Below are 24,550 nucleotides of genomic sequence, written 5' to 3' on the forward strand. Positions count from 1 at the left end.
TCAATCCCCAGTAAGGGGCGTGCAAGAGGCAGTTGATTAATGATTCTCATCATGGATGTCGCTATCCCTCTCTCCCTCTCCCTCCCTCTCTGAAATGAATAAAAATTTTACTTAAAAAGAAAAAAGTTGCCGATCCTCACCATCCCCACACCCTCTTCTTCCATCCAATCCAATCCAGCGTTTGTCTCTCACCACTTGAGAGAGACGACTCTTGCGGTTGTCACCAATTCCTCCACGTTCCCCAACGCAAAGGTCAATGCTCATCCTCATCTTCCCCAAAGGGGCACCAGCAGCGCTTCACTCGGTTCTCTCTCTCGTCCCTCCTGCCTGCAGCTCTTTCTTCACCTGGCCCACCAGGCTACCCAGTCTGGCCCCAACATCCCCACTCCACACTCCTCCTCTCTTGTCTTCTCTCCCCTTGCTCACTCTGTTCCAACCACTCTGACTCTCCCCTGAACACTCCTTCCTCTGGCTTTGCACTTGCCGCTCCTTGTCTGGAATATTCCACCGTTGGATAGATACCCATTGGTTTACCCCCTCACTTCCTTTAAATCCCTGCTGGACCCCACTTCTCAGAGATATGCTGCCTGGCTACCTTATATACAACACCCTCAACCCCCCTCAACTCTCTTCCCTTTGCCCTACTTTATTTGCCCATATCAGCACCGCATGTATATTTGTTGGTAACTTATTGATTAATTGATAATTTATTGATAGTCTACTGTAAGTTGTAGAGGGCAGGGGTTTGGTTTTGTTCACAACCCCCGTGCCTACTATATAGTAGCTGCGTGATAAATACTTGTTGAATGACCTCAGGAAAGCACGTGTAAAACTCCCAAGTTCACAGTGGGAAATGCAGGTGTGGTATTCAGGGTTAAAGAGAGTGGACGGGGCCTGGGAAGGAATGGTTGTACATATAAAGGAAAGGTTGCATGAAAGCATTCTTGATTTTCCATTCCCCTCGGGTGTCCCAGGGTCTGTCTCAACACATCTATCCCTTAGAAAAATCTACCTTAGATTGGGAACAACTGGTTTTTAAATAGTCCAGCTTCGAAAATTTCTCCCAGAGCAAGAAAGGTGAAGGGTATGGCCTTGCTGATACTGGAAGAGAGAGTTTATCACATTTCCTCTGAAGATCCATTACATGGACAAGGATTGGTTTTACTTGTGTGGTTCTAGAGAGAGTAGAATTAGGGACAGTGGGTATAGGGTCCGGTAGGCCGGATATCCATTCATTCTATAAGCCTTTACCCCAAACTTCTGGGCCAGATGGATTACAGAAATCAGAACTTTTCTAATTCTGTGGGTTATAGAACATCACAAACGGGTCTGGCACAAAGTGGAGTAATCAAGCACATTACTAATTATGTAGTAAACATGAGCACTCACACTAAATGGATCAGTAGAGACTATAAACGGCCTCCTGTGAGCACAGGTTGCCACAAACTTCTGAAAAAACGTTTGGTTTCAGAGGGTTTGGGATCACCAAACTGTAGACAAGTGACTATGGCTCTGGACTATAAAATTCTAAATAAAACTGTATCGACTGTAATAATTGTCCCCAAGTTTGGGAGCTCCACTGAACTCTCAGGCTAGAGAATTCATGAAACCCCTCAGGTAGAAGGTAGGAAGTGGCCACTAACAATTAGGAATTTGGATGTGAACACTTACGTGTTAGGTTTTCTTTGATCAGCATCGTTAGGGAACTTGTTTTGTGTGTGTAGGTGTGTGTGCGTGTGTGTGCGTGTGTGTGTGTGTGTGTTTTAAATATATTTTATTGATTTTTTACAGAGAGGAAAGGAGAAGGATAGAGAGTTAGAAACATCGATGAGAAAGAAACATCGATCAGCTGCCTCCTGCACACCTCCTAGTGGGGATGTGCCCGCAACCCAGGTACATGCCCTTGACCGGAATCCAACCTGGGACCTTTCAGTCCGCAGGCCGACGCTCTATCCACTGAGCCAAACTGGTTAGGGCAGGGAACTTGTTTTTAATAACGACTCGTGAATAGCAAGACATAAACTTGATGGAAATCAGGACATTCTTTCGCTTTTCACTCTGATCCACAGCTTTCTGATGGTCGTGCGCTCACCTCTCTGAAGCTAAGAGGGTGTGCATGGTCCCTGATTCACATCCGAGTGTTTGGGACACAGCAGTAGATCACAGTCAGTGGTCAAGTGGCTGTGAGTCCCTTTCTTTCCCTTTATTAATAATAAGCTTTCTTCATAATTCCATCACTTGCACTTTCCTCTATATGTATGCTTTCCTGAATGATTACATGTGATTGGGAATATCTCTCCATTCACCCATCATCCATCCATCCGTCCATCCATCTATCCGTCCATCCATCTATGATATTAAAAAAATGCTTTCCACCTTTTTCTCTAACTTGTCATCAATACTCTCTAGCCTCTAGTTCTTGCTATTGTTCTCTATGCTCTAGCTCGTTTATTTTGCCTTTATAAAATAAAAACATTAGAAAAATCAGAGGCTGTAGGAAGTCAACCCATGTACAAGCTCTGCAGAATTAAGAGTGCTTCTGTTCTAAAAACAACACACGACTTTCAGCACACATTAACACCCACGTCTAAACAGACTTTTACAATGAAAGCTTCCGAGTTATCTGGGAGCATCTTAACTCCTCTTAACTGATGCATACTTTTCCCAACCATTTCTCATCTCATTTACCTCCCCCACAGACTTAGAACACTTTAAAGTGGCCAAATGGAATTTCACCAAACTTTCCAAAAATGTTCACCCCCAGGCCATAGGAATTTGAACCAAAGAGGTTAATTTTTAAAAATAATTCCATCTCGTAAAATTAGGATCTACTGTAAATATGCTTTTATTTCTGATGTGCTTTATTTTTTTTGCAAAATGTGGCTTATGTAAATTTAGGATGATAATTAGAATATTTTAAAGATGAGATTCTCACATACAGACGTCTACTCCTAGCTATTTTAAATTCTAAATGCATGTCTTTGATCCTGACACCAATTCCCAACTGTGTTTTCCCCCACGCCACCAAGCCATTAACCCAACTCTGACACCATCCCCCGGGAGCTAGTGTCAGACCCCACAGGTTAAGGACTCCGTCCCCCAAGACTGCTCCCCTACCACTTCAGATGCCAAATGCAGTCCAAGCTGCCACCTGTGCTTCTGGTCAACCAGCTAGAGCTAGGAGGTTCTAATAACACCCTCCTTCGGTGCGATTGCTTTGCCAGAATGTCTCACAGAACTCGAACACTTTACTTCCTAGACCACTGGTTTATTATAAAAGAATATTGCTTAGGAACGCCTGATGGAAGACATACACCGGGCAAGGTAGGTGGGAAGGGGTATGGAGATTCCATGCTCTCGGGGTGCACTACTCTCCCCGAATCCCCCTGTGCCCTCCAATCTGGAAGCTCCTTGAATCTCATTCTTTGGGGTTTTATGGGGGCTTCTTTACATGGGCATGAGTGACTATGTCATGGGTCATTGGTAATTAGTTCAGCACCCCTCCCCTTTCCCGCCCACCAAGTCAACGCAATGGAACTGAAAATTCCAATCCTCTCATACAGGGTTGGTTCTACTGGCCATCCTTAGATTATCTAGAGGCATTCCAAAGTCGTCTCATTAAGACAAGGAAAGACACCTCTATTGCTCTTTCCACTTGGGAAATTCCAAGGGTTTTAGGAGCTCCACGCGGGAATGAGATTGAAGACCAAATGTGTATTTCCTCATTGTAAACCACACTATCACAAGGCCTATATGGTATGAGAATTCAATATACCATTTTGAGAAAGAGCAAAATGTCTATGAAACTTAACCTAAGTTTAAGCTTTATCATTTTTCAAAGTGATGGTAAATCCACCTTAGATGTCCATATTATTTTCTAAAAAAACAGAAAATATTAGTAGGGCTTAAATATAAAATACTAATTCATTAATATGACTATATCAGTCATATTATAGATCATTTTGTTTATTAAAAACAACATCGCCCTTATATCCTGTCTCATTATTGGGTTCTGCTACAAGTTACTGCTACCCAAGCTTAGGATGAACTCTAGAATCAAGCCTACTTCCTTCTGCTGCCCCAGTACTCCTAACGTGGTGGAGACCAAGGTCATCTCTGGGTTGATGAACTCAGGGGACCAGGGCCCCCTCAGGGGGGAAGCAGGCAGCCCTCTCTCATGCTGAAAGCTGCCCTTTCCTCCAGGGCCCACTTCCTATCAGCTCATCTCCCAGCTCCTCTCCAGAGCCACTCCAGGGGCAGAAGAACACCATGAAGCCCATGACGAGACGGTAGTGAGCTCATGACCCTGGGTGGATTGTGCTCAAAGCAAAAACAGTCAGAGTCCCCACCAGCACAGCCAAACTTCTGTCCTCATCGAGGACATTATTCTCAAAATTAATAGGGATCTCCTTTTTAAAAGCCAGGAAGCTTGGATCTGCCTAATTCTCCAAGGGACAGAGCAAGCCTACTTCTGGAGTGTGCACTGGGAGCAGGTCACCTCCATTCCCCTCTGAGCCTGATGTTCTCACATGCCCGGGGTTGGTTAATTCCATACAATGCGATGGTGGGCATGGCTCCGGCTACGACAGGAGGACCACAAGCCCCTTTGCCAACTCAGAAGTGGCGCCTTTCAGTATGACCCTCCCTCTGTGCGACACCGCCATCCGGACAGGACTTTCTATAGTTCAGCATCAAGTTTTCAATCATTCAAGGAAGGACTCTGTAAGGAGGCACCCCAGCCTTTCTCCAGAGAGAGAGAGAGATCAATGAGCTATGGAGACATGTTGGCCAGGCGCTCTTTCTCTGATCTGGATATAGAGTGTGACACACAGGTGCCAGCCCAACTTCGATCCCTACAGGAAGGGGCACACCGGGCGATCAATGGGAGGTGGAAGACGGCCAGGCCCGTGCGGGACAAGACAGAGACAGGGCTGATGGATTATTTAGAGAATGTTTAACATTACTCGGCAAGACGAAAGGGCAGGTGACGTTGATGAAATAAAGTTTTCAAACTCAGAAAGACACTCTATCAGGGATCCTAAGGGTTTTGCGACAGTCTCTGACTCAGGAAACCAAAGCAAAATGAATCAAAATGGAATGAAGTTAAATAACATAAAAATGTCCAGAGTCTTCATAGACGATAACATTCAAAAAGAAAGAGCAGACAGACCTCTGGTGTATCTACATATTAATAATGTTGGAGCTATAACTAGAAAGCCCTAATTGCAAAACAGTGTCTTACATCATTTTAGGGAATTATATTAGGCATAATGGGATTTTCTTTTTTGGCTCTGCAATGTCTTTTTACTTTTTTTAAAAAATGCAAAATCATAGCTCATAAAACTCTAAGAGCATTAGAATTGGAAGTGATTTTATAGTAGACATATGAGAGATATTATGTACATAATATTTAAATGATGATGACAACAATGATCATCATTTAAAGGTCATTTTATTTTTTTATTTTTAAATAGATTTTTATTGATTTCAGAGAGAAAGGGAGAGGGCTAGAGAGATAGAAGCATCAATAATGAGAGAGAATCTTTGATTGGCTGCCTCCTGCACACCCCACACTAAGAATCAAGCCCACAACCTGGGCATGTGCCCTGACCTGGAATTGAACCATGACCTCCTGGTTCATAGGTCAATGCTCAACCACTGAGCCACACCGGCCGGGCTAAAGATCCTTTTAAGGAGAAACGAATTGTAAGCAATAGTTTTCCACATAAACCAAAGAACCCAAGCTACGAGATACTAATTTGCCCTGCTGGTGGTCCATTCTGGGCTCCCTCTACACACCCCGACCCTCCACTACACATATATACTCAGCACATGCTCTCACAAGTTGATTCCTTTTAAAATTGCGTTTGATGCCTTATCACAGTCGCTTCTAAATCTTAACCAGACTCCAGGGGGCAAAACAAAGTGAGCTAATTGTTCTTTGTCAAATACAATGACTACCAACATGTCTCAGTCTAATGTTCGCCATTACCTGGAATCCCAATTTTCGTTTTAAAGAAGAAATATTTCTTTTTTAAAAATATATACTTTTATTGATTTCAGAGGGGAAGGAAGAGGGAGAGAGAGAGAGAGAAACATCAGTGATGAGAGAGAATCATGGATCGGCTGCCTCCTGCACGCCCCTGATTGGGAGATCGAGCCTGCAACCTGGGCATGTGCCCTTGACCAGAATCAAACCTGGGACCCTTCAGTCCACAGGTGGATGCTCTACCCACTGAGCCACACTGGCCAGGGCCCAAATTTTTAAGCGTGGAAAAAACATTTTCCATTTCTCTAAAGCTGCACTCTCACTGGTGGGAGCAGGGATGGCGTCTGGGAGTGGAGTCTCGAAGCAGAGCAGTGCCTCAGGCAATCCTTCACTTTGGTGACCAACAAATACATCATCCCATGATCGTAACCCTTCTTCCTTTCTCCCCTTTCTTCAGATGTATCGCTGATTGCTTTGAAAGTGGTCATTTTCTTCTACACTGACAACAACAGACTTCAATGTAGACAGACAGCTCCCTTGACGACAGATGTTGGAAATGGAAATGTTAACATGACAAGAGATGCTCTCCAATGTAATACCTCACCTTTGAAGGCCCAGCATTCAACCTCTTTCCCCCTAATTACCGATTTCAGTCGGGCTGAAACCAGACTTGATTGCCGCATGTTTGTGCAATTAAGTAGAGGAGCAGCTCTGCTTCCTCCGGGCTCATCAAAGACTACCTGTCTCAATGTCGAATAAACCAGCAGATTAAGTTAGACATCGCTTTAAACATAACCCGTAGCAATGTCACAATTGATCTATTAAATGCATCCTTAGGATGTACGTTTTCTAAAGATGCAAAGCAAAGTCACTGTCAGTGCAAGGATGTTGGAAAGTATACTACGTGTTTTTGATATTCGTGTTTGGTTTATGGTATAGATTACGTTCCCTTTTCATTCTCCTACCAGGTCCAGCTATTTTGGGACATTGTCCTGGGAGAACTAGATTTCTTGCTTGAATTAATGTTTAATATGCCTCCATGGAATTGCATAATCATAGTGATAGAGACTGTAGTTGAATGCTTAAGAGGAGAAATTTCCCTTCATTCCTGAAAAGCTCTGCCTTAGGAAATGTGATATAACTCTATAAGAATCTTGAAAGCTCTTTTTAAAAATATTGATCATGGCCCGGCCGGTGTGGCTCAGTGGTTGAGTGTCAACCTATCAACCAAGAGGTCATGGTTCGATCCCTACTAGGGGGCATGCAGGAGGCAACCGATCCATGATTCTCTCTCATCATTGATGTTTCTATCTCTCTCCCTCTCCCTTCCTCTCTGAAATCAATACAAATCTATTTTAGGAAATATTGATCATATGTTTCTTGGTGACATCTGGAAGAAATTTTTATACAAAGAGTGAAATTTTGACATTATCCCACGAATCGAGCACAAATAAAACAAAACCAACTCTTCTTACCTTTAGTCTTTACTATCAGTCTCGCGACCTCAGTGAGTTGGTCATCTCAGCAAGGTTGCTCAACTCCTACACAGTCTGCTTTAGTGTTTCCTCGCCACAGAAGTTGTTTTACCAGACAGGTGTCCTGGCAAACCACCACCCCAACCCATTCTCTGTAGTGTCCCAGCCTCTATGCTGACACTTTGACTCAAACTCTATGTTTTGCCAAATCTCCGCACCCTCTTAGACTTGCTGCCCTGGGTGGAGGGCCATTTAATTTTTCATTCAGGCTATGAAGGTTGCCAATCCTAGCGGTGTCACACCTAATAAAACACCAGTTTGAAAATGCCATCGTGCCCATGAAACACACACACACACACACACACACACACACACACACGCACGCACAACACCTACCTCTCTTGTAGAATAAGTTTGTTCTCCTTCTTCCAAAAGTCTTTAAAGTCAGAGCTGAATTCATGCCAGATACTGAAAAAAACATTCGGGGACACCTCCTTCTCTCCAAGTTTTGGTTTCATGAAGAAATAGGCTGTGGTCTCTAAAAACCTGTCAAGGCAGATACACACACAGAGCATAAGAACTATGATTACTTTCCAATACGGGCTGTTCTTTCCCCGTCCAAAGGCTGATTTCATTCATGCGGAGTCATTATGACCAAGAGGACACAAACTCTCCAGGCCCCAACAGGAGTTCTCTTACGGGTCCATGTTAGAGTTTTGGACGCAGATGGGAGCAACTGACAAGAGCCTTCCATACACTGAGAACTCTCCCTGGTCCAATTCTATTGTCCAAATGAATCACGATGTGTCCAACCTATTTCAGAAGTGAGCCTGTGGTCTAGTTGGGACGTCCTGGGAGTGGTGGGGTACACTTTCTTTGTACCCTCTGCCAGGGGTGGGGAACCTCTTTTCTGCCAAGGGCCAATGGAGGTTTATAACATCATTCGAGGGCCATACAAAATGAGCAACCTGCTATATTTGGTCAAACATTTAATTAGTAAATCAAATGTTTGGCAGGGCCAGCCCAAGTGATTTTGCGGGCCTTACATGGCCCGTGGGCCGGACATTCCCCACCCTGCATCGAAACAAATGAAGTATCAGTCATTTTGTCCCCAAACTAATATATGTATTATATACTATTCGGCTTCAATGCTATTTGGCTCCCTGTATTGTTGGGGGAGGCGGGAGAAGCAAGAGTCCTAGGAGATGCTGACAAACTCTCCCATCAGTGAGTGGGACCCATCTGTGAGGGATAACAGAATAACTGTCTTCAGAAGGGGCCACTCAGAGGCTCTTCACAGAACAACCACATGAAGCTTAGAGGAGTTTCAAAAGGGTTATTTGACATATGGAAAGGGGCCATGGGTAGAAGTATAGATGAAACCAATGGATAACTGTTAAAGTTGGATGATGTGTACACGGTGGATCTTTGCACATTCTGTTTACCTTTGCACACGTTTTAAATTTCTCATCATAAAGAATTTGTTAAATTACAAATGCACACACACACACATAAGGTTAGTACAAAAAAGTAATGGCTATAAGCATCTTTTAAAATGGCATTCTAAAAATATTTTTAAAAGGCTAGACTATTGCTCGAAAGAACTCGACTGGATATTGTTTGTGACTACAAGTGATGTTCCGCAGATAATTAAAACAGTTTTGATTTTTTTTTTATTTCCTTATTTGAAAAGCAGACATACAACAAAATGAGAATCCTATTCTCTTAAGCTCCTCATCTGTTTTTAAGGCAGCCTTTGTCTGGGAACTGTACACATAAAGAATGACTCAAAACTTGGTTTTTATTACAGCCAAGAGAGGTCCCAGTAATTATCCTAAAATAGCACTTTCTTGCCACAAGTGGTGATCTGTATGGAGAAGCATGTTCTCTGCAAATGAAATATTTTTAAAATATTGTATTGCCTGTTATTACTATCAGTTACTTGTCATCTGTGAACAGGATGTAGCCTTGGTCAAGCATTAGAGAGAACCTTGAACTTCAGCCCGCCATTCTGCGGGCACCTACTCTGCAAGAGTAGCAGATGAGGGCACTCCTACTTTCATTTAGTTTCATTTAGTTCATGAGCAGGCTTGCCAGGCACCACAAATGGCAGGGCGAAGATAGAGAAAAATTCAACCCTGAGAATATCCCGCTAAGCGAAATAAGTCAGACAGAAAAAGTTAAGAACCATATGACTTCACTCATATATAGGATATACAACTGAAAGCAACAAATGAACATGAAATACAAACAAAAATTCACAGACACAGACAACAGCAAGGTGGTTACCAAAGAGAAGGGGGTGGGGTACTAAAGGGTAAACGGGGCCAATTATATGGTGAGAGAAGAAGATTTGGCTCTAGATGGTAGGCACACGACACAATATACAGATGATGTATCACAGAAAGGTACTCTTGAAACCCATATGACCTTATTAACCAATGTCACCCAATGAATTTAATTTAAAAGGAACACACAGAAAAATGCAAATGCTATTCAATTACTTCCTCGAAGGGCATTTCTACTAGATTAACAAATACTAGCACAAGAGTCAAGGCACTGAACGAAGCAATTCGCCATGCGATGCCTCAGTTTACAGGCTTCTAGGCATTGACTACTGCTCTCAGAACTGAATCACCATAAGAATAACCGCTCTGCTCTCAAGCATCTACTTCAAGAATGGTAAACTCTCTTGGCTGGTGTGGCTCAGTGGCTGAGCACTGACCTATGAACCAGGAGGTCATGGCTGGATCCCCGGTCAGGGCACCTGGGTTGTGGGCTGGATCCCCAGTGGGGGGCGTGCAGGAGGCAGCTGATCAATGATTCTCTCTCATCACTGATATTTCTCTCTCCTTCTCCCTTCCTCTCTGAAATCAATAAAAATATATATATATATTTTAAAAAGAATGTAAACTCTTCCACGACAATGTTCAGATATGTATTCTTCAACAACCTGAAAGCATTGGATATTGTTTTTGACTACAAGTTATGAAACAACACAAGAAAGGACTTATGGATGTGTAGCAAGTTGCTCCAGAAATGATCCTGGTTACAGAAAAAAAGAATGTACCCACTAAGGCAATCTGGGGTGAGTAACCTAAAGATGGCTAATCTTCAGAAGCAGCTGTATTATTACTTTACTTTTTATTGACTCACATCAAAGAGACTTTCCACTCCAAGTGGAGTAATAATACCTTCTCATCTTCACCCACCGGCTTCTTGCTCCCCTCAATCTGGCCTTACAGGGTCTGACATTCTCATTCTGTACTTTGTCCTTCATCTGCGTGGAATACTCTTCACTCAGGCATCCACCTGGCTGCCCCCCACCCCTTCAGATCTCTGCTCACCCATCACTTCCTCAGCAAGATCTTCCATGAAGAGCCAGAGTGAAATCGCAACGCTAGATTCCCTGAATATTCCTGCTTGACTTTTCTCCACGGCACTCCCTGCCACCAGAAATTCTGGCCATCTGGTCTACTTGTTTACCGTTGGCCTTCCTCTGCTATAATTAATCCTCGGTGAGGTGCTTTTATCTTTTATGTTGTCTGCTGCAGTCCCAGCACCCAAACAGTGTCTGGCACAGAGGAATTGTGGGATAAATATTTGCTTAAAGAATGATTTCTACTGAACAACTACACTAGACACTTCCGGGGACAAAACGTTTGGTTTTTAGGAACACTGTAGTGGAAGAAATCTGTTAGGCCTCTTAGCAGCCTGAGGTTTCAAGACAAGAGCTTTACATCGGAAGAGCCAAGATTTAGTTCTGGCCCTGCCCATAGTAGGCCTACGTGGACTTCATTCGCTTCAGTAAGTTTCATCTCCTCATTTCTAAAATGAGGACAAGGCTTCCTACTGATCAGATGATTGTGAGGCTTAACGGAGATAAGTGTGTAACGTGGATCGTGGCGTTGCCAGGCACATCAGACCCATAAGTGATGGTTCTTACTACTGCTCACCAGTGAAGGCGGCGTGAAAGCTTCCCCTTGAGCCTTCACGGTGAGTTCACAGAGTGTGAAAGGACCGGGTACTCTTTCTTCGCACAGAGAAATTGAAGAGGGCGAGTCCTTTCTCCTTTTCCCATATCCCCGCTTAATATGAGACAACACAGAACCTCTATAAAAATTAAAACTGATGCCAACATGCCAGTCTCCTCAGGGACAGCGGGCCAGCGCCAGCGTGGGTTAACCACCCTCACCCTCTCCTCCCTACTCATCTACTCCGTTATCTCACTTGGCTCCAAAGAGAGTTTACAGCGACTCCAGCCAAGAGAATTCCTCTCACTTCGCTTATGGAGAAAGAAAAACATCTCCTTTTACCCTGGCGTCATAGAAGAGGCGGACGGTAACAAAGGGCTACATCCTTTATTCTTGACTCAACGTCCCCTGACTGTTTCATACTCCATGACATGTATCGCATACACATGAACACACACACACACACACACACACACACACACACACACACCTTCCTGGCACCTACTTAACAGACATATCACAGTCAACAGCGAAGCCAAGAGGTCTGCGGAAAGAAGGGAATCCATTGAATTCTACGCCCCCTTCCTCCCTCCGCCAGCACAGCCGCAGTCATCAGCAAAGAGAACACCACCGCTCAGGTGTGAGTTGTTGGAGGTTCTGCTGCATCTCCCAGCTCTGGTTCAGGCCACTCTGTCATTTCTCTCTGATGCTGATGGCAACAAGCCTTGGGAGTCAAGTCTCCCTCCCTGGCTCAGCGGCCAAGGGCCATGCAGGCTATTTTGAGATATTTCTATATTTGGACTGGTGGGTGCCGGGGAAGGGTCTGATGAGGCTGGTTCGTATACAGACTCCATGATCCCAGGGGCCTTGCCGCAGGTCAGTCCTGCACCGGTCAGTCTAAGTGGGTCTGGGTGCCTTCCTGTTCCCTCTGCGATCATCCTTCCTTTCTTCTCAATGTCAAGGTCCTTTTGGAGTTTAACAACTAAAAAATCAGGTACTAAATGAGAGGGTTTTTAAAAAATATATTTTTATTGATTTCAGAGAGGAAGGGAGAGGGAGAGAGAGAGAGAAACATCAATGATGAGAGAGAATCACTGATCAGCTGCCTCCTGCATGCCCCCGACTGGGGACTGAGCCCTCAACCCAGGCCGCAACCCAGGCATGTGCCCTTGACCAGAATCAAATCTGGGACCCTTCAGTCTGCAGGCTGACAGTCTATCCACTGAGCCAAACCAGCTAGGGCCTACATGAGAGTTTAGACACCCAGTAAGAATTACACACGTGTGAGTTAATTTAGCTCATATAGTCCGAACCGAGGACATAAAGCATCTCACTATGAAACAAGAAGCCAAGAGAGCGTAACAGTTTCAATGAACTGCCCAGGGTCATCATCATAAATCTTCCCTTGCCTGTGCCATTTTTATTGTGCAATGTTGGGTTTTGTAATATTATTCTCCAGAACAAACTAAAGTCTCCAGAGAAAGCTCTATTTTCAGGGAAAGCCTTCCACAAATAGCTGCAATTCTGGGGAATCCTAAATCAACATCTTCACTTCCTCCTCCTTCCTCCACTCCCCCCCCACCCCATAGGAACTTACAGGAAATATAACATATTTTATTGCCCCAAAAGGAAGAATAAATCCATTTCGCTCATTATTAAAGGGCCTCTGAGGGCTCTTCCCCGGTTTCTAAAAAGCACCAAGAATACGCTCGTGCCAACCATTTTGCCCGAAGCAACAGGACATCAGAGGAATCCAGGTTGGTAAGAGGACAAGCTGGTATTTCTTTTCTCTTAAAATGAAACACGGTGATCTGTCTCCCTACAGGGTCACCGTGATCTCAAAACAGCCAACGGCTCTTAGAAAAAAAAAAAGGAATTCGACATAAGATCAACTATAGGCTCCTATAAAACATGGGAGAGAAGCTTAAAAATCCAAGTGACATGTTTTCAGGCACAAATTGGCCCTGAAGAGACCATGTAAATTGAGACTCACGCTGAGTCCTAAAACTAGGAACCAGACAACCACTACGGTCAACAATGCTAAGGCCATGACTTCCCTCCCATCTCCTGTCGTTGACCTCTATTTTTTTCATGCCCTGAGTTCTACCTTTCATAAAAATCTCACCTTACTCATTTGCATCATTTCTCACCACTCTAAAATGTATTCGCTCTCTATAACTCCATCATGGCACCTTCACCTCCAAGGGGGAGAAAGAACATCCATCACCTTAAATCAATCCTTAGTTATTCACCTGCAGGGTCTTTATCCCGCCCACAGCTACTTTCTATTGAGGAAAGTATCAAGTCCATTGCCTCTCATTTCCAACATCTAAACCAGTGGTTCTCAACCTGCCTAATGCCATGACCCTTGAATACAGCTCCTCATGTTGTGGTGACCCCCAATTTCATGGTTACAAATTGAACATAATTAAAGCATAGTGATGAATCACAAGAACAATATGTAATTATATATGTGTTTTCCGATGGTCTTAGGCGACGCGACCCACAGGTTGAGAACCGCTGATCTAAACTCTCTTATTGTTGGCTTATTCTCCTGATCCTAAAAGCATATTCAGATCTCTTCATTCAAAAATATTTCTCTCAGCCACGCAGACTCATTGAAAGACACCATTATTTATGTATAGTTGGTCTATGACTCAATGCTTCTGTGTCCTCACTCATTTTGAAACTGGCTTCAAGGACCACCCTCCCACTACTGTCTTCTCGGGGATCCCTGACCGAAACCTTTAACTTTTACCAATTTTCATCCTTATGCCCTTAAATAATGGACCCACTACTGTGCTGCTTATTTTAACTTGAAAATAAGAAATCATTAGCTTTTTATTTTATTTTATTTTTTTACTCCTTTAGGTTAAACCTATGCAAATGGAACTCAATATATTATTTCCATTTATCCTTCATCAAACTCAATTATGGGATCTTGGGTTCACCTACTTCATAGCTTCATTTTGTATTAATTTTTAAAAAAATATTTTATTGATTTTTTACAGAGAGGAAGGGAGAGGGATAGAGAGCTAGAAACATCAATGAGAGAGAAACACCAATCAGCTGCCTCCTGCACACTCCCACTAGGGATGTGCCCACAACCAAGGTACATGCCCTTCACCAGAATCGAACCTGGGACCTTTCAGTCCACAGGCCGACTCTCTATCCACTGAGCCAAACCAGTTAGGGCTGTATTAATTTTTGATTTACGGAAATGTTGAGTACATAAGATAGAGAATTCCCATATAGCCTTCACTCAGCTTCTCCTCATATTAACATCTCACACAGTCACAGTACATTCTTCAAAGCTAAGAAATTAACATCGATTCCATGAAAGTAAGGGAATTCTCTTGGCAGGAGCTACTGCAAACTTTCTTTGGTGAAGTGAGATAAAGTGCATAGATGGGTAGGGAGGAAAGGGTGAGGGTGGTTAACCCACTCGGGCTGGTCGGCTGTCCCCAAAGAAGCTGACACACTGACATCAGTTTTAATTTATATGAAAGTCCTGTGTTATCTCGTAATTATGTGGGGGGAAGGAAAAGAGAGAAAGGAAATGAAATCAGACCACGTATGCTCTCTGACCACGATGGGATTAAACTGGAAATCAATAACAGGAAGATGAACAGGAACACCTCCAGATCATTTCTGAAGAATTCATAGGTCAAAGAGAAGCTCTCGAGGGAAATTAGAAAGTTTCTGAACTGAAAATACGAGCTGTCAACATTACAGGATACAGATAAAGCAGAGCGTAGATGAAAACTTATAGCAGAAAGTGTTTACATTAGAAAAAAAGAGAAAGATCCACAGCATAAGATTCCACCTTAGAGAAAATGAAGCAAAACATGCATGCTTCTATCTCTCTCTCCCTATCCTTTTCTCTCTGAATTCAATAACTTTTTTTTTTAAATAAACTGTTGGGAAAAATTTTGATACTAACAGTCCCACCTGACCTGGGAAATATATCTTATGTATACAATTGTATTTACATTTTAGCATATAATTTACAAAGTATTTTAACATATATTGCTAGTTTTCTCCTGACAGGGTAATTGAGTGGCAGGAACATGATAAGAAACGAGTTATAAATTATTATTCCACAGACTTAAATAGCAGCAAGCCGTTCTGACAAATACCAGTATTTCATTCATTTTGGCTTTCAAGTTTCCTAATTGAATCCTCCAGTTGCACAATAGACACGCAGTGTTCCATTTGTAAGGTGGCTTGAATTCCATTCTTGGCTCTGTGCTACCTCGCTCCCTGATACTGAGGAAGTGATTTAACAGAAGCAAACTTCTCTCCATTTCTTCATCTGTATCATGGACACTAAGAATTAATTACCCGGCCCAGTCCTCAGAAGAATATTGTGAGAACCGGCGGGCTAAGTCCCCAAAGCCTTCCTATTCCTCATCTTAGATATCGATACAATAAGCGCAGAAGATCAACTCTTCATTTTTGAGACAATAGTGATTAGAAATATCACAGAGCTCTCTCTCCAGCAGGCGTGTAGCGTGACTCATTCGAGCCACAACCATGGCCATAGAAACCCGTACTGCACCGTGAGGTCAACGCCGAGATCAGGGGCTGGAAAAAGACAGCATCTGGCATTTGAAAAATGTACTTTCGGTGCTTGGATAGATCTCAGCTTCGCTAGCCCAGCACTATTTGCAAGATATTCCTGGCATGTTGCAAACTGCATAGCACTGCCATCCTGAGTGGAATACCTTTCGTCTAAGAGTGACACGGAGCTCGCAGCAAGAACCTCTGGACAAGTATTTGCAAGCTGATTAGACTCTTTGGAACCCTAACATTTCTGAGGACACGGGTGCAGTTTGAAACATAAAGAAAGGGTACTCCATTTTTGGTCCCTATCCATAGAGACGATCTCCTATGATTTCTGAGCATTCAAAAAATGCCTTCAAGGAGATAGCACTGTAAGGTGATCTGAGCCATCCGATAACCTTGACATTCTTCTTCTATTTTCTTTTTAAATGCATTTTTATTGATTTCAGAGAGGAAGGGAGAGGGAGAGAGATAGAAACATCCATGATGAGAGAGAATCACTGATCGCCTGCCTCCTGCACGCCCCACACTGGGGATGGAGCCCACAACCCGGGCATGTGCCCTGACCGGGAATCGAACCGAGACCTCCTGGTTCATGAGTCCACCCTTAACCACTGAGCCACGCCAGCCAGATGAAAGTCAATGGGTTTTATCAAACTTTAAACAATGCAGCTACAGAAGAAGACCCCTTCATACAAAGAAGTGCTGCCCCCAACGCTGGCCTGGAAGGGAAAGGGGTGAACTACAGCCTTCACCTTTGACCCTGGGAAGCCTCCCTCCTCGAGGCCCCCAAAGGCTACCTCTTCTGGGGAAGGACTCGAAGGCATCAACTAAGAAATCCAAACGGGAGAATAACAAGCTTCAGCCTTGTTTGACTTTATCAGCGCTGGGAAGGGAATGATGTCATTGTTTGGGGGTTCTGCGAAGACATGGCACGTCCCCTCGGTGTTCATACCAGGCTGGAGCCTGCCTGGCCCGCCAGCACCGGCCCGATAAACACAGACCTGGAGTCTCTCTGTTCATCTCCGGACAGTTCCTCGGAACGGTCCTGGAAAATATGCCTGTTCTGAACTAAACATTTCACTTTTCATCTTATCCATGTTCCAGAAGGCCATTCCTGGGATAAACACGTTACAGGCGAACACTCTAAAAGCTACTGCGCATGATGAACTACGTGCGCATCCTTCAGGGTGGATTAGAGACTTTCCCTCCCGTGACAAATGAACAGTGACATACCCTGGGGAGCCACTGGAACCAACATTCCGTTGTTTCTCTCCTTCGTCGTGTCTTTATTTTGCACAAGAGAGAGAAAGTTTCCATTTCAACTCATGGGTTACGCAATCCTGGCCCGGGCTAAATACCACTCAAGCAATATCACACACAGAAATAGCATGTATTTTTTAAAAATCTGCGACTTAAAATTCCTTTAACCAATGTGCTTTCTTCCACCACTCGTTCTCGCCTTTTACTATGGGTTGTTTGAAATTGCCTCTGCTGGTATTAAGATTAAATAGAGAATGAATGTATTCACTTCAAAAATTAAAGTAAGGTTGGTACTAGGATGTAGATTAAGTTAGCGAAGCAATTACCGCAGAATTGGTAAGTTGATGCCATTTATTTTGGCTTCTGCTATGAAACATAAAGAAAGGGTAGTCCATTTCAAAAGCCAAGGCTTTTAAAGGAGACAGCCAATCAATGATTCTCTCATCATCTCTCTCACCTATCCATCCCTCCCTCGCCCTTCCTTTCTCTGAAATCAATAAAAACATATTTTTTTTTAAAAAAAGAAACTGGTCAATTCTTTTACCAATTTGCTGAGCACAATATTTTATATCAACTCAACCACTACAAAATATGTGATATCTTATCTACAGGATCTGGCCAAATCAGTAATGGCAAAGAACTTCTTTCACCTACATTTTCTCACAAATGTAATCAGATTTCTTCAGAGAGAGTGATGGGTTCATTTCATGTGTTAACTTGGGTGGCGATGGGAACCAGGGTGGGGTCAAAAACCAGGGGAGATGCTGTTGTGAAGGTGTTTTTTACATGTGATGAGCATGGGTATCCGTAGGGTTTGAGAAAAGCAGATTACTCTTCATAATGTTGGTGAGTCCTATCCAATCAATTGACGGCCTTAAGAATAAAAAAACTGTGGTTCCACAGTACGAAGGGATTGCCTCCAGAATACTTTCAGACTCAAGATTATAACATCAACTCCTGCCATAATCTCCAACCTACCATGAGCCAATTCCTTAGCATCTCTCTCCCTGCCCCCCGCCCCCCCGTGTGCATACACACACACACACACACACACACACACACATGTACATACACATATACATTTTATTGGTTCTTTTTTTTTTGGTGAACCCCAACTAATCCAGGGAGAAAAAAGAAGACGAGAAAATTGAGGCAGAGCAGGGAGATTTCTGAGATCCTTCTCTATGCTCACCCATGATTGCCAATCTCCCTTCTGGAAGTTGGGGGTACACACGTGAAACCCCAGGCTTTCTAACTGGTCCCCACTTTTGAATGTGGAAATGCAATAGTTCCCAATCACCAAACACTTCGCCCTTTTTTCTTGGAACAGATTCCTGCTACCTTCCTTTCTCTTGTATTTCCAAACCCTCTTCAAAAGTGAAGGTGCTACTCTACTCACAAAAAATTGGTACTTAACAGGATTATACATCATCCAGACTCACAAATATAAAATTCCAGAATTCAATGTGAGATTAAAGTACTCTGTTACATCACCTTCTTTCCCTCCCCTGCTTGAAAATAAAAATGGAGCTACTGACTGGTTCCTTGAGATAAAACATACTAAGAATTGTATAAGCATATTCTGAAAAAAAATATTACAGAAAAGTACTTAATTTCTCACCATTTATGAGTCTCTGTTAGCGAATTCTCCTCTGCCTCTTGGTCAATTTTAGCTGAAAATACAAAAAAAGAAAAAGATAAGTGACAAATAGTTACACTCACTCAAGCAAGTTATGACCCAAATAATATAAAATATATTATAATTCATTATCATTAATGCAAATATGTTCATCAGAAGTTTATTTTAAATCTATAAACAGATATAATTGAATAGATTATATTTAATTTTCATTAAATTAATACTATTAGATTGATAGATAAAATATATTATATAACCAATTAAAATTTTTAGATTCTAAGTAATTTCCTTAAATCTGTCACATGAATCTGAGAAAGCAAAACACTAGCCAGCTTCATATGCATGTCTATTGTGTTTATCGAATATTAAATACCAGTAATTAGTTGAAAATAATTATTTCAAGCTAAGGCACAAAAACCAAGTCAAAAAACTAAAGAGAAAGGGTATGTGGCCTTCTCCCTAAGTGTTCTCCACACAGATGCACAGGTACCGAGATTATTTCTACAAAGGAGCAAGATAAGACATGAACATTGCCCATTCATTGAAAGTGGGAAGGTGATTATGGACCCATTTATTTGCTACTATTTTTATTTAAAAAGAAAGAATGATAGCCAGACATAAACCCAAGGGTCAAATGTGGAAAAGAGATTACATCACTATTTTCAAATTATCCTCTATAATAAAAGCCTAATATGCAAATCGACCAAATGGCGAAATGACCGGTGGAACAACCAGTCGCTATGACATGCACTGACCACCAGGGGACAGATGCTCAACACAGGAGCTGCCCCCAGCCCTCAGGCCCCAGGCCAGCCAAGGCGGGTGCCAGCAGGGGGCCCCTGATCACCCCGCCGATCGTCCCACAGATCGAACCTGATCGCCAGCCAGGCCTAGGAACCCTACCTGTGCACAAATTTCGTGCACTGGGCCTCTAGTTTAAAATAACATCGAACTCCATCGCATAATGTTAAGTATGGCAGTGACTTTCATCTTTTTGATCAGTAGCATTCTAGGAATTTACCTAGTGCTTCTATACACACACACATACACATAAAGATTTTTGACACGAAAGTGTTAGAAATACTATTTCCTGTAATATTTGTAGTCTATTCTATTCGATTTTAAAATGTTAATTGTGACCCCCTACATTGATTTCATGCTTCCCTAATGGTTTGTGACACATTTTGAAAATCAGTTGATCTATAGAACAAAAAGTTTAAAAATAATAATAATAATAATAGTAGTAGTAGTAATAGCCTGGACTAGTGAAAGCAGACATGGTCTCTTTTTTTAAATCTTTATTGTTGAAAGTATTACATATTCCCCCCTTCCTCCCCTCATTGACCTTCTCTAGCCCACCCCCACCCCCACCCCAGGCCTTCACCTCCCCACTGTCTGTGTCCCTGGGTTATGCACATACGCATACAAGTTCCCTGGTTTGTAAGCATGCCCTCAGGGTCACACTCCTGGCCATTTGGAGAAACTAGAAGCCAAAGTGGAACAGGGCAAGTTAATTACAAAGAATTGGGGCTGCGCACAAAATCCAACCCATGTCACTCGGGAATTGTCAAAGCGTCTCTATCGCTGCCTTACACACAACAGTCCAGCTTGGGCTGGTTCATGTTTTACAACCTCAAGACAGCGTTTGCTCGAAGTCTGCTCAGTATCTGCAGAACCACAATTCAGTGTCCTGCTGCCACTCTCGGCCAGGATTCTAAGAATTTAAAAGGGACCGGTTGAGCTGGCAGCTGAGGGGTCCCCCACCCCCCACCTTTCCCCTTTTTGTACTTTAGACTGTTTACATACACTTATGGGGCAGTCATTAGCCATTCTGGACAACAGAATAAATGTTCCATCATTTTACTTTGAAAAGACTCTCCCACAGGAATATACTGTCTTATAGGCTCTGCTCTGGGCTGCTTTGCATTCAAATGCTTTGCTTCCAGGAGCAATTCTAGAAGCACATACAGTTGGTTCAAGGGAAAACCAAGCACCACGTAGCTCAGAGGTTGTCGACCTATGAACCAGGAGGTCATGGTTCAACTCCCAGTCAGGGCACATGCCCGGGTTGTGGGCTCGATCCCTAGTAGGGGACGTGCAGGAGGCAGCCGATCCATGAGTCTCTGTCATCATTGATGTTTCTCTCTCTCTCTCCCTCTCCCTTCCTCTCTGAAATCAATAAAAATAGATTTAGAAAAGGAAAGAAAGAAGGAAGAAAGATGGCAAAAGAAATTCGGATATTCATTCCCTGCCTGGACATGTATAAAGGACTTAAAATTCACTTGATTTCAAGTTCACTGTCCAAAGAAGCCGTGCGTCAAAACCCTCAAAAGCCGAAGCAATAAATCTGCAATCGAATGACAACTTCCAATGACTCAGTAGAAAGGCGTTGCCTTTGTCTAAAAAAAAACCCCATACTGGCTGCACTTAAAAGCAACCGAAATGCACACTCATAGATAATTATAAACAAAAACTAGTTAACACTTTAAATAAAAAGATTTAGGGCTCCGACAAGCAGATGAAAGGGTTTCTTGAGTTGCCTCCCATCTGATATTAGTCAAAATCAACTCTGTCTCCAATTACCTGGGAAGATGCGGTCCTCCCTCATGCAACAGTCCTTTGGACCAAGTTCAGCAGAAATATTTAACATTGCAAAAGAGGCCGGAGCCAGGCAAGCGACTGCAGACGCTAATCGCTGCATCAAAATAGGAACTTAGTAGGACAGCAACCAACAGAACATATTTGTGGGGGCAGAGGTTTGGGGGCGGGGACGTATTACCGCTGTTAGAGAAGACGCACTACGTGCCAAAGTGCATAAACAGAACCATGAAAACACTATTTTTTTTAAAATATATTTTATTGATTTTTTTCACAGAGAGGAAGGGAGAGAGATAGAGAGAGTTAGAAACATTGATGAGTGAGAAACATCGACCAGCTGCCTCCTGCACATCCCCCACCGGGGATATGCTCGCAACCCAGGTACATGCCCTTGACCGGAATCGAACCCGGGACCTCTCAGTCCGCAGGCTGATGCTCCATCCACTGAGCCAAACCGGTTTCGGCAGAAAAACACTATTTTTTAACCAGTTGCCCATTCAGGGGCATTGGATTGTCCATGCCAAAGGTCTCCTGTAGAATTAGGCCTGAAAGGTAATCGTATGCCTTAAATAAATAAATAGATGGAAACAAAAAGTAATCAAATAAATAAAGGTTGATTCCTGGAAGGGTCAATGATGAGAGGATAAACAAAAGAGAGCCAGAGGCACAGAAGGATGGAACAGACTTTTGAATCTCAGAGCGAGGGCGTGGCTGGGTGGGTGGGAAGAGATTAACCGAAGAACTTAATATGCAAAACCCAAGGGCGCAGACAATAGATTTGGTGTAGGCCTGGGGCAGGGGTGCGTGCAGGCTAGAAGGGGTCAATGAGGGGGAAAAGGGACGTCTGCAATACTTTCAACAATAAAGATACATTTTTTTTAAAAAGAGGCATCAAGAATAAGGCCGATAGTGCTTTTGATCCTGAAGTTCAACATTAAGGAATGTACGTATTGTACAAGTGGGTACTATGAGAAATGTACACATTTATTCTCTCAATCTTTCTGTCTTCAAAGCAATGTTGTAGGAAAGAAGATTTATGAGCAAAGAAATAAACAAGTTCATTTTCCTGCTTTTTGCCAATGGAATACTACGAAACCATTAAGAAGAATGTACTGATACAAAATGATCTTGAAGCTATTTTAATTGAAAAAAAAGAATAATATCCAAGAGAGGCCTCTATTTGCAACCATACTAGGAACTCGACATCAAAAAGTTTTACAACAAAGCGCATAAAGGTATTGGATTAAAATAAAATTTAATGCATGGCTGAGCTGGCTGGAAAATAAAGGAAATCCTCTGAACCAGTCAAAACAATCAGGAGCAAGACTTCAAAAGGTGTTAGCACTGCCTTGGGGGCACCCTTCCACCCAGCAACCCAAGACTGTCCTTGGACAGGCCACGCAGGAAGAGGGGAACAGGCCTCGAGTCCTCCACAGGCCCGGAAGAGACACGCCCTCGGGGTAGAGAGAACAGAAAGCCACCCCCACGCCCCCACGAGAAGAGACACTGAGGAATGTGTCCTTCTCACCGTGGCCCTGGGTGGGCCATCACACTGCCCTGAGCCTCCATCCACAATGAGGGGGACCCTGACTCATTTTAAAACAGTTCTCGGTTGGCAGTGTCCTCTGATGTTGAGCCCAAACAAATAACAGAAATAGAAATAGAAGGAAAAAATAAGAAACAGAAACAGCCTGCAAATAAATTTAGTTCAGAAATGAAAATGGAAGCGGAGCAGAGCTGCCCAGGCAGTGAAGGGAGGTAAGAAAGAGTCCATGGCATCCCGGATGCGGGAAAGAATGGACTTGCAACCCAGAATTTTGTCATCAGCAAACCTATCTCCCAGAAGAGGACTGATGGAGATCTCCACACAGACAAGGAAAGAAAAGAGGGTTTTCAATCCACAGATTCACACCAGGGAACTTCTGAAGAGTGAACTTCAGAAAGAAGAAAAACCATCTCAGAAGGAAGGCATAACATACTGGTAAGGGAATAGTGAGCAAAGAAGATGGTACTGGTTATAAAAAACCTAAATGAACACTAAAACATTGGCAAAGAATGGCGTATAGCATCAATAAGTAAGGTCAGAGTTAAACATGTACATATATTGTTAATTCATACACCTTTGGTATATTGTTAATTCAACAACACATGGTACTAAACAGCTAAAACAATATTATCTGTTTGAAAAAAAGTTATTTTTGCAGACTGTACATAGACATCAAATATGTACATACATAAAAATCAGATAGATTGAAGAATTAAATGCAAAAGCAAAACCGAGACATTTTTACAGGAAAATATAGGGCACTGTCTTTATAAACACACAGCAGGAAAAGATTTACTCAATAAGGCAAACATTAATACCATTAAGAAAAAGTCTGATAAAATTTGCTGTTTGGAAATACAGAACTTCTGCTTATCAATTGCCACTGTAAGAAAGATGAAAAGACAAGGTCCAAAGAGAGAGAAGTGTTTGTAACAATTTAAAGAACTCCTAATTATTCAGTAAGTAAAAGGCAAAGCAACAGAAAACAATCAGAAGACTCAACAGGTGGTCCATAGAACAGGAAACGACTTTAGACATATGAAAATCCACCAGTTCTAATCAATAATCAGAAAAATGCATATGGAACCCACAATGGAATACCATTTTAAATAACAGATATAGCCAATCTAAGAACCAAATGCTTACAAGGATCTGACACACTGGAATTCTATTGGCATAAATGTACATTGGAATTAATCACTATTAAGTAATTTGGCTTTACCTTAGAGGCAAAAGATTCATAAACCTTATAACCCAGCAAATCTTTGTTCTCCTAGGTTAGCACTAAAAAAGAGAATATGCGTGTACCCCAGGACTAAAGCATTTTTCCTGTTAGCTAAAAAAGGAAAAACAGGAGAAATAAATTGTGGTGCAGTATATACCTACAATGAAATCAATATTAACAAAATACAGGCATGTGCACAAACATGAAAGAATATCAAGAACAATGTTCCATGGAGATAAAAGCAAGTCATAGAAGAGTACAGTTACAATTCCACT

The 24,550-nt window shown here is 42.6% G+C and overlaps 1 protein-coding gene across 1 annotated transcript in view; it reads right to left on the bottom strand.

The window, feature by feature from the left end:
* Window positions 1-24,550, bottom strand: part of FMN2 (formin 2) — a 127,193-nt gene that overhangs the window by 11,287 nt on the left and 91,356 nt on the right. Inside the window, 2 exon segments of the mRNA XM_070401278.1 lie at window positions 7,861-8,010; window positions 18,889-18,940. Of these exon segments, the coding sequence (XP_070257379.1) occupies window positions 7,861-8,010; window positions 18,889-18,940 (202 nt within the window).

The sequence above is a fragment of the Myotis yumanensis genome, unplaced genomic scaffold (genome assembly GCF_028538775.1).
Source record: "Myotis yumanensis isolate MYYU_CA2020_CCGP unplaced genomic scaffold, mMyoYum1.0.hap1 SCAF_22, whole genome shotgun sequence".
Lineage (NCBI taxonomy): Eukaryota > Metazoa > Chordata > Mammalia > Chiroptera > Vespertilionidae > Myotis > Myotis yumanensis.